This window comes from Opisthocomus hoazin, chromosome 2 (genome assembly GCF_030867145.1).
Source record: "Opisthocomus hoazin isolate bOpiHoa1 chromosome 2, bOpiHoa1.hap1, whole genome shotgun sequence".
Taxonomy (NCBI): Eukaryota; Metazoa; Chordata; class Aves; order Opisthocomiformes; family Opisthocomidae; genus Opisthocomus; species Opisthocomus hoazin.
Genome location: NC_134415.1, coordinates 84222916 through 84238945, shown reverse-complemented (window position 1 = coordinate 84238945; position 16030 = coordinate 84222916). Strand labels below are relative to the sequence as shown.

Genomic DNA, 16030 nt, shown 5'->3' with positions numbered 1-16030 from the left:
CAATATATGACTCTCAATATATCTTGAGGGCATCTGCTATCCAAACAATTAGAGATCCTGGAATTTGGAAGATGATATATATAACCAGATTGGATTTGGAATCCTACCAAATTAAGGAAACTACAGTGATTCTGCTATGCAGATGCTTGCTTTGAAGTTTGGTGTGGTTTTTTTTTTTTTTTGTGGCTGGAGGTCTCGTTGTCTTTTCAGGGTGCTTCACGTTAAGGTATGATATGGGCGTCATAAAATCTACTGAGGCGATGGTGCCTGATATTCTTCACATGCTTTTCACCAATACCTTATGGCTGCTTCATCATTCCCACTGAAACTGTGATTTCTTGGGTTCTGTTGGGGAGAAAGAGGGTTTTTTGCCTAGCAGGGCCTCTACGTACTTCATTGTTGAGTGGGAACCAGATGGGAATTGAAATCAATTACCATAAATCCTAGAGGCTCCATAACTGGTGATGTGTAAATATCTTTCTGTTTCTTCTGAATAGTAGTCAGTGATCAGTCAATTAGATAAAAAGGTTACACATGCTTTTCTAGACAGCGAAGGTACAGCATAACAATAGCTAAACGCTTCACAAACACATGTGAATTTATGCACGCCAAAGGACAACACCGTATGAGAACTGAGTATTTCTGAAGGCACTCACTTCACAGACTGCTAGATGAGCCAAATGTAATTACAGTGGAAAGGTTTTACAATGACATCAGGCACAACGAATGTATAAAGCAATTTATGTATCCAGAAAAAAAGAAGCAAAACACAAACATATGTTTCTGTGCCAAGTGTTAAAAAATGAGGGGGAGGGGAAGGCCATGACTTGATCAGCAGTGCTGAGTTGAAAGATGATGTTTGGTACTGTAACAGTATGATAAATTTATTTTCATAAAAATAGTAAAACGTTTCACATTTTCAAAAATTTCACTGTTTATTTTTTCTTTGCTGAATGGCATTTATAATACAACCATCCACTCTAAGATTATTTTTAACCAGTCCAGAAGAAATGTAAGGATTACAAGCACTAAGATAAGACATACTGTAACACAGAGATTTGCTTAGTTTTATATGACAGCTTCAATTTCCCTATGATTTATAGAGAACCCGAAGTAACTAAAAGGCTAGTATTATGTTGAGATGAAATGAGCTGCTTTTTGTTCAGGAATTTAAAATTTTAGAGAGCTTTAAAGTTAATGAAGAAAAGGTCTCAACAATACAAATATATCACAAAGTGACATTCCATATACTTTTCCATGATGAAGCAGAAGCTAAGAGATTTTCTGCACTATCATAAGGAAAATCAATATAAGCAAGATGAATTAAAACAAAATACTGGAATTTGATGTTACCTGTGTGGGGTGGATGTCTCTCTGGAAGAATCAAATGTTGAAAATTTATGATACATACAGCCTCTGCTCCTAACCATCTATCAGACACAGCTCGAATGTAATATTGAGAAGGAAGTGGTTCAAAAATTGGGATTGTGAACACCAGCAGTTGAGGTTCTTTAGTAATGACCTAATGCAAACATGTAGAGAATAATTATTGCACAGACAAATCAGCAACTTGAAAAATCAGTTTACCTCACTTCCATAAGCATTACGAAAACAAAGCAATAAAGTATGTGTGCAACTCCATGTGCAAAATATTCACATCTTTATAAAATATTTCACCACTGGGAATGGATTTTGTTTCCATGGACTTAAAAGATAAAAATAAGGCTGGCTCTTTATCTTTAACAGGCAAAATCATTACAGTCTTTCTTTTTTCACCTGGAAATAACTGTCCCACCAAAGGAGGAGGAGAAAAAGGGCCATATGAGATTAGAAAACGTCTTTGTGGAAGTCCAAGCTTATCATGTACATCTGAAACTGAAAGCTGTGCTACTGATTTGAAAATCTGCCTAGGTCAAAATACTGTTTGACCTTACAAATCTGCATCTCACTAACTTTATTTTTGTCTTGCTATGAGATTCCGAATGAAATCCATTACCTGTTTTTTTTGAATGATGAAGTACTCTGAATGATAAATGTGATCATTAGTAGGGTCTTCCACCCAAATCCACCAGGGCTCTCCAACAGTGCCATGTACCTTTAAGAGTAGAAAAGTCATAGAAGCATAGAAAGATAGCTTTGTTATAGTTGTAATGACATTCTCTAGATTTGCTGAGTGCATCAGGTATATTTCTAAATGATGTAGGGTTACAAAGGAATATAGAAATATAGAAATCAAGAGTTAAGAGCAAAGTAACATTTCTAATTAGATCAGTCTACTTAAAGATTATGCTTCAACAAGAGTTTGCTTAATGTACATGTAATATAAATAGATATGATACAAATACAACTGAAGTTAGTGCCTCAGGTGTTCAGAAATAGACTGAACTCCAGGGTTTCCTTTAGGCTCCTAAAAAAGGGCTCCTCCTTTTTCCTCCTTCTGTCTATGGATTCTGTATAGAGGATTGTCTTTTCCTATCCACTGCTCATTTTTCAGTCAAAAACATTCTCTTGGGAAAAACTGGACACAGAATTGTGACGTTCTTCTCTCCTCCTCTCAATCTTCCCCTCTCCTCTAGAAAGATAAAGTAAGTGGATTCAGAAGGCTGTAGATCTAGTCATTGCTACAGGTGAAGCGAGAACACAAATACAGCTGTCTCCTGGTGGTTCCCATGCCATCTGGCAACAATTTATTCCAGCCGAGATTTTTGTTTACTTTGTTGTGTACCTTATTTTGCTATGCCAGCCACAAATCACGGCTAGGTGGGATGCTCAGTTAAGAATTTTGGTTTCTTTGTCAGAACAAATGACTTGTGCCACATACAAGCATTTTACTTAAATATCCAGGAAAAGAAGAAGAGAAGAAAAATGCATAGTAAAGGAATATGGAAGACAAGCTATTAAATGACTATAGACTTCTGATATTTCTGATGAGGACTTTATAAGGTACAAAACCAGTATGAAGATGAAAAAAAAAGTTGGAATTATTCCTAAACTTTAGTTAACAGGAAAGAGCACGAAGCACATAGTTGCTTCTAATGGAACTTTTGACGCTACAGGAATCTGGTATTGATTCACACAGCATACATTATTTTCAGCATAATTCATTATCGTGTATGTGTTGGGAAATAGTCTGTACTGGCTTTTGATGACAAAAATATGTAGTAATAATAGAACTAAGGTGCTTTTGTTTCTTTTTTAACACGGTTGCACAATAGTAGATGGAGAGTAAAGATGCTGTTATTCATTTACATTTGAATTTCACTAGCAGCTTCACTGGAACTGAAGCAGTGAAACTGAAAGGACACAGGTCACTGCAGGTGACATTTTGAAACATTACGGTGAGACTATTACTTCATCAGGGTTTAGGAGAACTTAAGAGAGGAAAAAAGAATTAAGGAAGGTGATAAAGTTCAAAGCTCAGAAATTTTATTATTAACTGTAACGGTATCTTAGTTTTGGAGAGTCCTGTGACAAAGCTGCATGGGGAGAGAAGGGCAACATGAGAACAGGGAAGGCAACACGCACTGCAGTAACGATTCTCAAGAACTCTGGGGAGCACTTGAGAAGTGACACGTACCTGTATTTTGGGCAACCACTGCGCTAAAACTGCATGTCTGACATATGACTAGGCTAATTAACACTCCTTGCGTTATTCTGTATTTCTGCTGGACTCCTCCTGGCTGCAGTAAGGCTTACTTGTTATGTCTGGGTATGGTTACAGTCCTTTGCTTCTAACAATATAGTAAGAATTTTCCACTAGGATATGGCTCACATGCTTTTTACTGAACTTAAGGGTGCTCAGCACTGAAAACTGCAGTCATTAAAGATTAATATGATGTCATATCTCATGACTACCAAACCATATCCTCTTTCTCTTGTAAAGGTAAGTACAAAATTTGTGATGAGATCATTCTAGAATTAAGTATCCAGGTAAAAGAACAGTGTTAAAACCATGAAATGTTAGCCAAATGAGGTATTTCAGTTAAGTATGGTATGTAAATTTTTAGTATTCTGATTTTACTTGACTACTCCCACTCTTTGAATAGAATTTTTTGGTAGCTAGTTTTTGTACCAATTAACAGCTATACCTATAAGTTTTCACAGTCTGCTTCTGAATAGCTTGCTAAAATACTGTGTGATGACGGAGAAGCAGTTTTGGAGTGTCAATGGTTGAATTTAAAAAATGGGTATTAATTTTTAGAGACTATGAGAATTTAACAGCTTTTTTTGTTTATTTACTCTGATAGAAGTTTCATTTACTGAATAAACAAGAAAATCAACAGCTACCATACAAAAATAAAAAGAAGGAAAAAGTTTGCCAAGCTTTGATGAGTAGCAATATACAAATTCACACAAAAATATCTCCATAAGTTGAACTGATAAAATGATCATAATGATTCTGAAGCAACCATTAACAAAATTGTGTCGGGGGTCATTGCAGAAAATAGAGTTTTTTTCTGTAGTTTTGCTATAACTTTAGAAGTTTATAATCAAAATTAGAGAGTCTATTTCTGTGTGGATCCCTTTTCCATTTGTAAAAATATAGAAGAACTTAGATTTTGTAGAAGAATCTAAAAATGGATTGAGAAATTACTTTGTATTAAGATACAGTTCAATATGAAGAACAGTTGTGGATTTTTTTGTCTTTAATAGATTACAGGTAAAGTGGATGAAAGATTGAATAAAAAAATATTTCAATCCTAAAATGTAATGCTTGCTTGCCTTCTGAAGTATTGCACATAAATAAGGCAGCAAAAAGTAATTAATGTTATAATTCATGCTAGGAAACCATTCAAATATTTCTGTAATAAATCCAGGTAGCAAACAAAATCTAACTTTCTGTATTTTGGTCATTACTGTCCCATTCATAAGCTAACTAGATGAAACTTCCAAAAGAAAAGAAAGAGCACTTAGGCAGCAAAAATGAATTCTACAATAATCTAAATGTTTGTGGAATAAAACTCTGATTTACTTGTGATTAAGGTAAATTTGTAATCTAAGGGATTTAAAAATTATTCTTAATACAAGATACTCAGTATCCTCCTTTCAGAATAATTTATCTTAAGCGTAAATCTCCTAAGCATGAAAAAAGAAAAATATGATTGCCCATTGAGGTATCTTTGCCTTGTTTCTGTACAAAGTTTCAAAAGTACCAGCAAGAATACAATGCCCCCATGTGGACATCTGTATTTCATTTAGATTTATTTTAAATCTATTTCTAACCAACAGGTTCTGAATCAAAGGGTGCGGGTGTATCTAAACGCGCAACTAGTACAAGTCCTTCCATATAAATTTGCACCACAAAATATAGATTAATACAATTCCAAAGATATCTCAGTTTTTCTGTTCAGACAAGTCCCAACAGAGAAAAAGGCACTGATATTGTGAGTGTACATTTGTCAAGTCATAAAGAGCAGCAGAACTTCGCATACATGAACTGTATTTAAAGGCTGTATTTTCTGTGTTTGACATTCATTCATAGTCCAGAGAGCTATCCGTGTCTCCCTTTTTCTTGCTTCTCCTTTTTGGGCATATAACTCAAACCTGTGTGTAACTACTATTAATAGTCAGTATAAGCACTTGCTTCAACATGTTATAAACAGTGCAATCCTGTAACAATTAACAGAAAGAAAAAGATGATCTCTGGGTGCCTTCTTCTACAAAGTCTTAAAGGTCATTCAATTTTTTATTATCAAATTTGCTTTTTAGCTAAAATAAGTATTTTTTTTTCTTATCCAAACAGCTGTGGACTCCCTGTGATCATCTCCTCTACTGAAGCTAAATTAATGCTTCCTGTCCTTCCTCCACCTCCTTTTTTTTTTACCTGATCATTCCATGTGAAGTCAGGAGCGATGTTTAGCCGAACTCGGAGGACCGTGCGGGTAATTGGCTGAATCGTTGCTTCCATTATGATGGCGGGGATTTGATGGACACACTGTTTTACCTTTAACCCAATCTTCACATGATGCAGCATATGACCTGCCAAGAAAACATTAGGTGTAACAAATTTGCATTTCCAGGAAAAACAATACAACTCCGACTTTCAAATAGGCTTCTAGAGAGAAGTGTTATGGCTTGCTTGTTTTGCTCTTAGGTGTGTAAATGTCTGACTCTCTTGACCTGGCATGTCTGAATATTTTGTAATACTTAACTTGAATTAGCAATTTAGAGCCTAGAAAACTCAGTATTAACCCCTCTGTTGGCTATAACTAAGGGGTTAAAATAACTATTAAGAATTCACACTGAAAACATATTATGTCAAGCTAGTTCCCTTTCCTTTACTGACTTTTTGACCAGGCTCTTACCAAGCCATACAATTCTTTTTTAAAGCATGAATACTGACCTTTCACTTAATGAAGGGCACACATTTGAACTTCTGCAATTCCTGTGCAGTGATTCAAAACAGACAGAACACTTTCATAGAACCGAATAAAGGTAGTTAATAGCTTTAAAAATGCATGAAACCAGTAAACATCTCACAGCAGCTCTGATCTTTCAGAATACACCAGTGTGTAACTGACACAAAGCAAAAGCTAAATGTTGCAATGTTTTTTATCTTCTATCACAATAATGGTAAGAAGGCAATAAAGTGATTATATTAATTAAAAAGAATGTCCTACTCATATTTGACAGCTGAAATCTCTGTTCCCTTGCTCTTCATGTTAAATATAAAACAAAGTATGTAGCAGTGATTTCTTTTTTTCCTGAAAAATATTGCACCTTCTAATCTATTTAAGGAAAGACAGTTGATTTATCACATTTTCACTGAAACTGCTTATATAATTATGTGGAGTATATTTTAGATTTTAATTGTAATGGTCATAAGTACTCACTGTTAAAAGCTACCTTACAAATGGCTAACGGTATTTTCTGGTATCGTTATGTGGTTCCTGTGCACACTTTTCCCATTAGAAAAAAAAAAAAAAAAAAAAAGACCTCCTATTATTTGCATTATGTGCAAAGTGAAAAATTAATATGAAATTTATCTTGCTATTGCATGACATTTAGGACCACAACATCTTGCAATTGCTGATTTTTTTATACTGATCCTGACTTTCCTTCTTCGGTTTTTCTTATTTAACAAACTGGTAGATTTTGCCTCACATAGGTGTTTATCTCTACTCCAAAGTACTGAGTGGTGATCTTGCTTAAGAAGCAAATCCCTAATGCAAAAGTTTTAACACATATTTAATTAAATTTGCAGTTGGTAAAATAAGTGCACCTCCAGAAAGTGGATTATTGAAATCCAAAACAATTACATCGGTACAACTTGGTGATATATCCAGTATTATAGCATACTTGCACAGTGAGTAGCCTTTGCAATTAGAGGAAGAAGCTCAGAAATTGTGTTTAAATAAAGGTAGGTGCCAAATATTCAAATATATGACTCAATAAGCTTATGCAGGCAAGTAGACTTTTTCATGCCAAAAATTGTTTTCTGTAGCACGATGTGCAAGGTGAACTGTGTACGGGACAGCACTGAGGTTTTGTACACTTACATACTAGGGGAAGATAAAGCTCCTCTCCCAACTTCTATGAAATATCACAAAATTCCCTCCCCCCCTTTTATTTAAATAGTCACATGACGAGAAACTATCAATGGCATTTAAGAAATATTAAAACCTTCTGAGCAAAAGCTGACTATTTGAAAAAATGGGTATATTTAACAAAAGAAGAATAAATTTTGCTTATTCCACAACAATTCTCATGTTTATCTCAGGTAACACAGTGATTTCTATCACTTTCTGGAAACTCCATGATTATATTGCAATAGCTCATAGATTGGTGTTGACCAATGCAGGGTACACTGGAATCCAGGATCTGTGCACACAATGCGCTCTTCATTCACTGGGAGAGCTGGCAGCCTTCTCCTGCTTTTATCTCTCCCTAGGCCATGGACTGAGTTAACCAGCTAACGCCTGTCTTTTTCATTCTCTCTCCAAGGTCACAATAACATTTAAACAGGAAGAAACGCTAAGACTGAAACTAGCCCGATGGAGTCAGAGGACAAGGCAGCACCTGGAAGCTGTGCCTTGTCTCATTTCCTCAAGGATTTGAATTCAAATAAAAATATGGTCTCAGAAAGAGAGGCTAGAAAGGACGAAGTATGCCAAGTAACAGTACTTCACAGAGATGCACAGATCAACTTGCTTTGATGTTTATAAGGCTGAAGAACATGAAATATCATTATGTATAGTCAGCAATAACCTGTTTTCACAGTCAAATTGCAAGTCTCATCTACTTTGAAACTAAGTTAACATAAATGAAAACTAGATGTTTTATAGGTATACATTGATACACTTCCATCTTGTCTATACTAGTTCCACTACACTGAAGGAAGCAAAACCAGTTTTATATTTTAATGCAAAATTTCTTGCTTCTCCAAGGGCATGTATGGGGAGAAAGAAGCATAAAAAAAGGAAAAAAGCACTAATACAGTTAACGGAAAATAATATTAAGTATTAAAAAGACTGCACAAATACACAACATATTAACAAATCTGAATAAAACAGTGCTATAATGATTCTGAATAGAAAAGCACAATAATGCTAGCACTTCAAATAAAATGTTATATTTTAAATAAATTCAAAATTACTTTATAATGCACTAAGCTTTAAAAATTTTCTCATAGTCCTTTGGCTTAACTTATTATATAAAAATCTAGCCTCTAACTCTGCAAACTTTTACATATTTATTCAATTTTTTCCAACCTAAATTAGGCATGTAACAAAGCTTCCTGGGTTAGGAATGTAGTTCTCTTGTCAAATGACAGAAATATCAAGTCAGAGATCATAACTTCTAAAAAGCAGTGACTACAAATTGCATTTTTATTGTAAAAATAGTATATTTTTAAAAATGGCAGTTTGTTTCTCAACAGCTTGGCAATAACAGGTGCAAAGAAAGCCCAGACTAGAAAAAATACCCTAAGATAGGAAAAAGAAATACATTACAAGCAATTTTTTTTTTCAACTTCAACCAGCTGGTGGACAGTTTATGCACAACAGTTTATATACACATACTAGAAATTGTCATTATGTCTATCAGTAGGCTTTGGATTTTCTCATTATTGAAGTGTCAAATCCTTTAAAAAATTCCATTAAGGTTTTGCTGCAATGACACCAGTGACAATGAATTCTCCATGTTCAATGAAAATTAATGCAGTGTTTCAGAAGCAGGCCATTTACTGACAGTATACCAGGACATAATAATTCGCTTTTATTCTTTTTCATGTTAATAGTATTTCAATAAAAAAGGCCATAGTTTTGCCAACTGGCAAAAATAAATAGATGGCTTTTATGGTAGTGTATTATGTAATGTGAGCAAGCAGGAAAGGACAGGTCAACATAAATATGTATAGATACACATATATATGTAAATACATATCAACATACATCTCCATTCCACATGTATTTTGGGGTTGGCAGAACATGGGCTAGCCTCACCCTCAAAGCTGTGCCATATTACAAGCTGTGGAGACTGAATAAACCTTTATTGGACAGACCATAATACCATATTAATGTGTCTATATGGCTTCCAGACCACAGTGGCTATATTACAGTGAATGGCTCAGATTAAGTTCTAATTTGCCCATTGTTTACTAATAGTTTAAGTAGATCAGCATTGCTGATTTCTCACCTATTTCATCTTTTCTCATGTCCTTCATCTTGTCTATAGTGAGATTCTTCTCTTCCAACTTTGAGAGGACGGATGGTGGCAACACTGAGAACTGTCTCAAAGGGCTAACCCAGCCCCACAGCCGCTTGTCAATGACTTTGCTGAGATTCAGTAGTCGATATGTCATTGCAGGCCAACGTTTCCTAAGGGCAATCTCAAAAAGAGCTCGAACAATACGAGCTGCATTCTGGAGAGTGAAAAAAAAAGCAAAAATGTTGTAATTCTCTCAAGTATTCTTTGTAAAATGAAAGGGTTCCCATACACTCCTCTTTGACAAACCATAACAATAGATTTTTCTTTTCAAACTTCTTTTAAAAACTCTTGAAAACTATTTTTTCCATCACTGTCTAGTGGCAGAACTACCTCATGACAGCCTATAGAAATTATGAAAAGAAACATGTGGAACTAATTGAAGTTGTAGTGGCAGGTCTGCCATAGAATTTTGATCATGGTTACCCTAACACTGGGGATTCTAAATTTATTGTGTCTCTCTCACTTCTGAAACAACTTCACTTAACATACTTCAGATTTTCGTCCTTCTTCTCCCATATAATATACACCTGAAAACTCAGTTTATATGGAAATTCAAGTTTTATTTTTCACTTCAGTTGTACTTCAATAATAGCATTCCATTTCACACTGAATTTCACAACATTTGCACAGAGGTTTAACAGTAGTGACTTTTTTTTAACATGTTACTATCTTCTGAGACTACTGTATAACTAAACTGTATAAACCTGCTTTGGACTTTGAAAAATAATTATTAACATAAACTTGAATGAGGTCAGTCATCCTGAAAATGTAAGTTATGACATTCCTTTCATAAACTTATCAAGATGTATTATGAGGTTGTGGTTTTTTTGGTGTTGTTTTTTTCTTTTTTTTTGACCTACCGGTCCTATGCCTGGATTAGCAATTCTGTTCTTGATTCATTGAACAGAATACAATCATTCTCTACTGGCTGTGCAATGCCAACAGAAATAAAAAATAGAAAATTATTTGGTCATGATAGGAAGCACATGTTACTAAAGAAGCACATTTCTCTTACTTAGAAAGGATGAACGATTTTCTTAATAGTCACTATCCAATTAAAAAAAAAATCATAATTTGTAGCGCTGGTTCCACATGTACAATTTACAAAGATCTGAGAAGACAACCATGTTGCCTCACTAAAAATGGTATAATTGAGACAGACAAAGCAATGTTCTTGAAAGCAAAGATTAAAAAAAATCATACTGAAAATGATCTTGCTGTGCAAGTATCACATTTTTTTTGAGGTGCATAATGATTTTAGAATTTTCTCATTTATGCCCATACATGCTATGAAACATACTTTTGAAGAACATAATGTTAGTATGAAAATCTTGCTGAAGAATATGTATACTTTTGAATATTTAACTCTCATCTTTAGCACCAACTAAATGCAATTTTACAATCAATTCTCTCCACAATGGTTTTGTAAGGATGAGACAAAAATGATTCAATGCAACACGCTGCTGTTATTAAAAAAAAAAAGAGACAGACAGACACAGGATGGCTTAAAAAGTAAAACTTATACTCTATTTTATACATTAATTATTGTTGCACATCTGAGATTTTCTAAGAGCATTTTGTTACTTTGAGTTCTTTGGGATCCTGAATTCTAAAATTCCAAGCAATATCCCTTTCTTTCTACGATGGGCTCTAGCTGTGTAAGCAAGCAGTTCTGTGCCATAGACTTGCAGGTCTCTTATTATTTTGTGTAATAACTAAACATGCTGTATGACTAACAACCATAAAATAAACATAAAAATAAACAATAAACATAAATAAACATAAAAATAAATATATAGACTGATAAGTAAATTTGTATTTGATTACCTCAAGAAATTAAATTGTAATAGCACATCTTTTTGTGTAAACCAAGGCTTGTGAATAAAAAACAAATTATGTTTTGCAGAATGAAGTATAAAAGTACACAAAATACAAAAACAGATTGCAACTGTTATCCAGATGTAGAAGAAAATACAGTAAGTTAAGAATAAAACTTCCGTGCAACCACAGTTGGAACTACTAAATATAATAAGACTACAGGGGTAATACAAACAAAAAGGACATTCATAATTAACAAAAAATGTTAACATTTAATGTTAACATTAACAAAAAATGTCTCCCACGGTAGGGATTTGCAAATTTTTCTATTTAAATACCATACCACAAGTGCACACACACTCGGCTCTGATTTTCAAATCAACTTGCATAAAAATGTACAAAAAAGTTGCAGATCAAGGCCTACTTGCACAATTGTAAACATTTGGGAGAATGAAAACAGCAGAAGACAGCAACAGATACGTAAAAAAATACTATTTTTACCTGTGCAACATATGCAGAATCTGAAATAAGGGAGAAGCTGTCCATCTCCCCTCTGCTAATATATGTTTGAAGGAGGATATTAATTTTTCCATAATTGTTTTCCACACCTCCTGGAGCAGGAAGTTCACAGAAATCATTCAGTAAGGTATCCAGCTCTTCGATTTCTTCTTCTCTTACCTAAAACACAATTATACATTATGAAGAGGCCAGAGCAATTTGATAAAAGTTTTTACACTGAAATCAAATTTTCCTTATAACATAGTTACATTATTTTAAAATGGAGTCTCTAATTTTAAGGAAAAAAGAAAAAAAAGAAAGCAGCAAAACCACATCTTCCACAATGTAGCTAATAGACCATAATTGAAACTATCTTAATAGTGACACAATTACATTTGATTATTCATCACCATCTATTAAGGTTGCCATTGACATACAAAAATTTGATATGCCACAAAAATTGAATCTTCTGACCCTACCATCCTTCATGTGATGAGATTTCATTTTTTATTTGACCAGAGTAAAACCTCTGTGCATCTGGATTAGGGCAATCTTGAATTAACATTAAATGTACTCATTATAGTTACATAGTTTGCGTGTGGCATAATACATTTTAAACTCAAAATTGTGAAGTACTATGATTCATGATATTAAAATTTTCACTGTTAATAAGATTAATTCTTAATATGAGTAAAGAAATATTAATATCTCTGGTTTGAATAATGCATAACATTTCACAGCCTAACTGATGACCCTTACATGGCAAAACCAGCATAAATCTACATATTCTTTGATTTACTGATAGTCTGTTAGTGTAAAACTTATTTAAAGAGGGTAGATGTTTGGTCCCTGCAGCGAACCAGATGAAAGTAATTTTTGTTTGGACCAGACTACCTGACATACAAAAGACCCTAAGACAACTGGGTTAAAATCCCCAACTATCCAGCCACTGGTCCGACAGGAAAGAAAAAGATGAAGGACGCAACCATCACAGATGACTTCAGTGTCAGGGGAGTATTATGCTCTGCTTACAACAGCATTTTCTGCTCTTGCATAGCACAGTACAGGTAAAATCCACATTTGTATTTCAGCTACTGGTGACTTACCTATCTCAAAATACAGAATTTTCAAAGGCATTATGGAGTCATGATTCATATTAACAAAATTCACAATCTGTATCACACTGAGTGGTAAATTCTGAGTTATTCTTGTGAAAATCAGTTACCAGTTTTTAACACGCAGAGCGGCACAGCAAACAAAACACAAAAAACTAGAAATGATGGTGCAATGATGCCATGCCATACAAATCTGAGAAAGCAAACTAGAAAAAATATGCTTTAGTCAAGAAGCATCACTACTAAGTTTATTCCAAATCTAGAAATGTATCACATCATATTTTCCATACGCTTTCCTTTTAAATGTTCAATTACTCTAAATTTAGACCTAAGCAAAGTAGTATCACTATTACAATCCCCCCCTTCTAGCTTGAAAAATGTTGCATGTATCACTGTGAAATCTCACTGCTTATTATCTTCTGTAATAGAAGAGATTACAGCAAAACAGAATTTCTCCATTAGATAAAGAGATGGTAATACTCAGACAATATGTGCAAATATGTAAATACACAGATTGTGAGGGATTCACACTGCCAGTTGCCAGAGCCAGGTGAATGAGAGCCAACTCTGATCTGAAAGTTGCATAATTGTGGTAAAATGGCAATGAGCCCGAGCTAATAAACCCTGTGGAGTCTGGCACGCACCTCTGTGAGATGAAAGCATGGGCAAAAAAGCTCATGCCGGCTTGCAATGTATTGTCTCGTGGTCTACCCACACAGGAGGCAAAAAGGGATGTTGGAATGGAACTGCATATGATAGTTCAGTAATCTTCTAGCCTGCACAACAAAATCTGCTACAACAAGTACCTAGATTTCAAATTTGAAAATAATTGATCAGAATTCATCAGTCTGTTAATCTAACATTGTTCCCTGCATGAAGTATATCACAGAGCTAACTTCAGTGAGTCATGCCTCATTTCTGATACAGCAAATTGTTCAGGGAGACATCTAAGAACAGTTTAAACTTCAAACAGAAAAACCATCTCATCCTTGGGTGCCCTATTCCAATGGAAACTTATCTTCACCTGTTAATAACTGAGGACTTGAAAAAATTCTTAAAAGCATTTGAAAGGAATTCTGAAAGATCCATAACAAGCTATTAAATGTGCACTATAGTTCAAGCTGAAGTACATATAAATCTGAGAGCATATATAGTTCTCAACAATTATGCCTACTTAGAAAACATTTTAAAATGGTGCTTAAAATCTAACATAACTTGAGTCTATAGACACTATTTATGGAGTGAGTACTAGAGAAGTGTCTAGTTCTAAGATATATTCTTTATATGAAAGGATACAACTTTACCTTTATTTGTTCGAATTCTTCAGCTTTCGATACTATAGCAAGAATATCGCCTTCTGTTTTATGAGCATCAAACAATTCATTGAAAGTCTATTAAAAATGAAATGAATTGATTTAACACCAAAACCAAAAATAGAGATCTAGCACAAAAGAAAGAAACAGTAAACAAGATCTGAAAAGGCATATAAGGTTAAAATGTAAGTTATTGGAAGACCAGAGTGATGCAATTTAAATAGGAACAATTTCCAGCATGATTTCTTGGCACTTTCAGAAAAACAATCTGAGAAATGCAATCTGTGGCCATTTCAAAAAAAGTGTAGAACATATTTGAGTGAATAAATCTGCGAGACTAATCATATATGGTGACAGTAAAGTAAAAAATTATTAATGGTGAATATTCAGCTTTTATTCAAGAAAAAGACCAATTTCCTACAAAATAAAGGTTTTAAGATGAATATGTACATCACATCAAGCTTCCAGTCCTATAAAGTTTTGTATAAATGCGTCTTCCTCACACTTTTACCACACAATCTGATTACAGCGCCAAAAGGTGTTTAAGGTTGGCAACCTGGTGATAGGATTTTCATGCAGAAAAACTTTTCTGTTATCAGACTCTATACTTGAATGTGCTACCATATACCAACAGCTGCATACACTGTTGATATCAAAATATTTCTTATAATCCTCCTAAAAGAAGGCAGAGACTATGGAAATTTCAAATCTCACACCAAGTCTAATTTTGCAGTACTGCTTTATACTTCATTTCTTTCTTTTCCTCTCTATTCCCTCTCTTCCCATTTCGGTAAATATGATTTGAAAATATATTGACCAAATCACCTGCATATTCTGTAATATCTTACAACTATTTTAGGTATAGGTTCAAAAAGAAGGGAAAACCCCCAGAAATAGAACATCATATTTTACCTCTATAGTATTGTATTTAATATAGTAGTGGCTGGCAGTTCTGCCTAAATCTGTTGATGAAAAAAAGCCAGTTCGCTCTTCAAAGCGAATCATGCGAGCTTTGTCCAGTTTTCTGCCGACTTCAATTACCAATTGTTCTCTGTGCTTTTCTAGACCTGGATCCATCTAGACAAGAGACACACATATTTATTTGTATAAAAGGAAAAAAAAAAGTTAAAGAAATAATTTTATTGAGATAACCCAGTCCTACAAAGCCAGAAATCAATTAAGAGGAAGTTACAGTTATCAAGCCAACATTTTCCCAAGATCTAACTAATCACAGCTACATTGACTTTATTGACCAAAAACCGCCTGTACAGGACAAAACAGTCAGAAAAATATTTCTTTTACAATGCTTCAAGACTACCAATACAGTGTAGACTAACATTGCTTATGAAACAGTGGCATGAGTAGGAAATAAACGTACATCGAAGTTTTTAGAAGACATTTTAATGATAACATATTCTTAATGAAATGATCATTACTATATCACTTCACAAAAACATGACATCTTACGGTATCTCCTATTTGTGAAAAGGGCTGAAGATATACCTTGCCTGGGTATCTGACATAAGGATGGCTTTAATTGTATCCCAAACAGAATAAACTTCAAACTGGATGGCTGAA

At 34.2% G+C, this 16030-nt stretch overlaps 1 protein-coding gene across 2 annotated transcripts in view; it reads right to left on the bottom strand.

Moving 5' to 3' along the window:
- The window catches only part of ASCC3 (activating signal cointegrator 1 complex subunit 3), a 307731-nt gene that overhangs the window by 74509 nt on the left and 217192 nt on the right, over positions 1-16030 (bottom strand). For both annotated transcript variants that reach the window (XM_075414315.1, XM_075414316.1), the window contains exons 18-24: positions 15365-15529; positions 14444-14530; positions 12028-12204; positions 9637-9862; positions 5825-5979; positions 1997-2095; positions 1354-1522 (exon numbers count right to left, since the gene is read on the bottom strand). In XM_075414315.1, the coding sequence (XP_075270430.1) occupies positions 1354-1522; positions 1997-2095; positions 5825-5979; positions 9637-9862; positions 12028-12204; positions 14444-14530; positions 15365-15529 (1078 nt within the window). The remainder of the gene's footprint in view (positions 1-1353; positions 1523-1996; positions 2096-5824; positions 5980-9636; positions 9863-12027; positions 12205-14443; positions 14531-15364; positions 15530-16030) is intronic.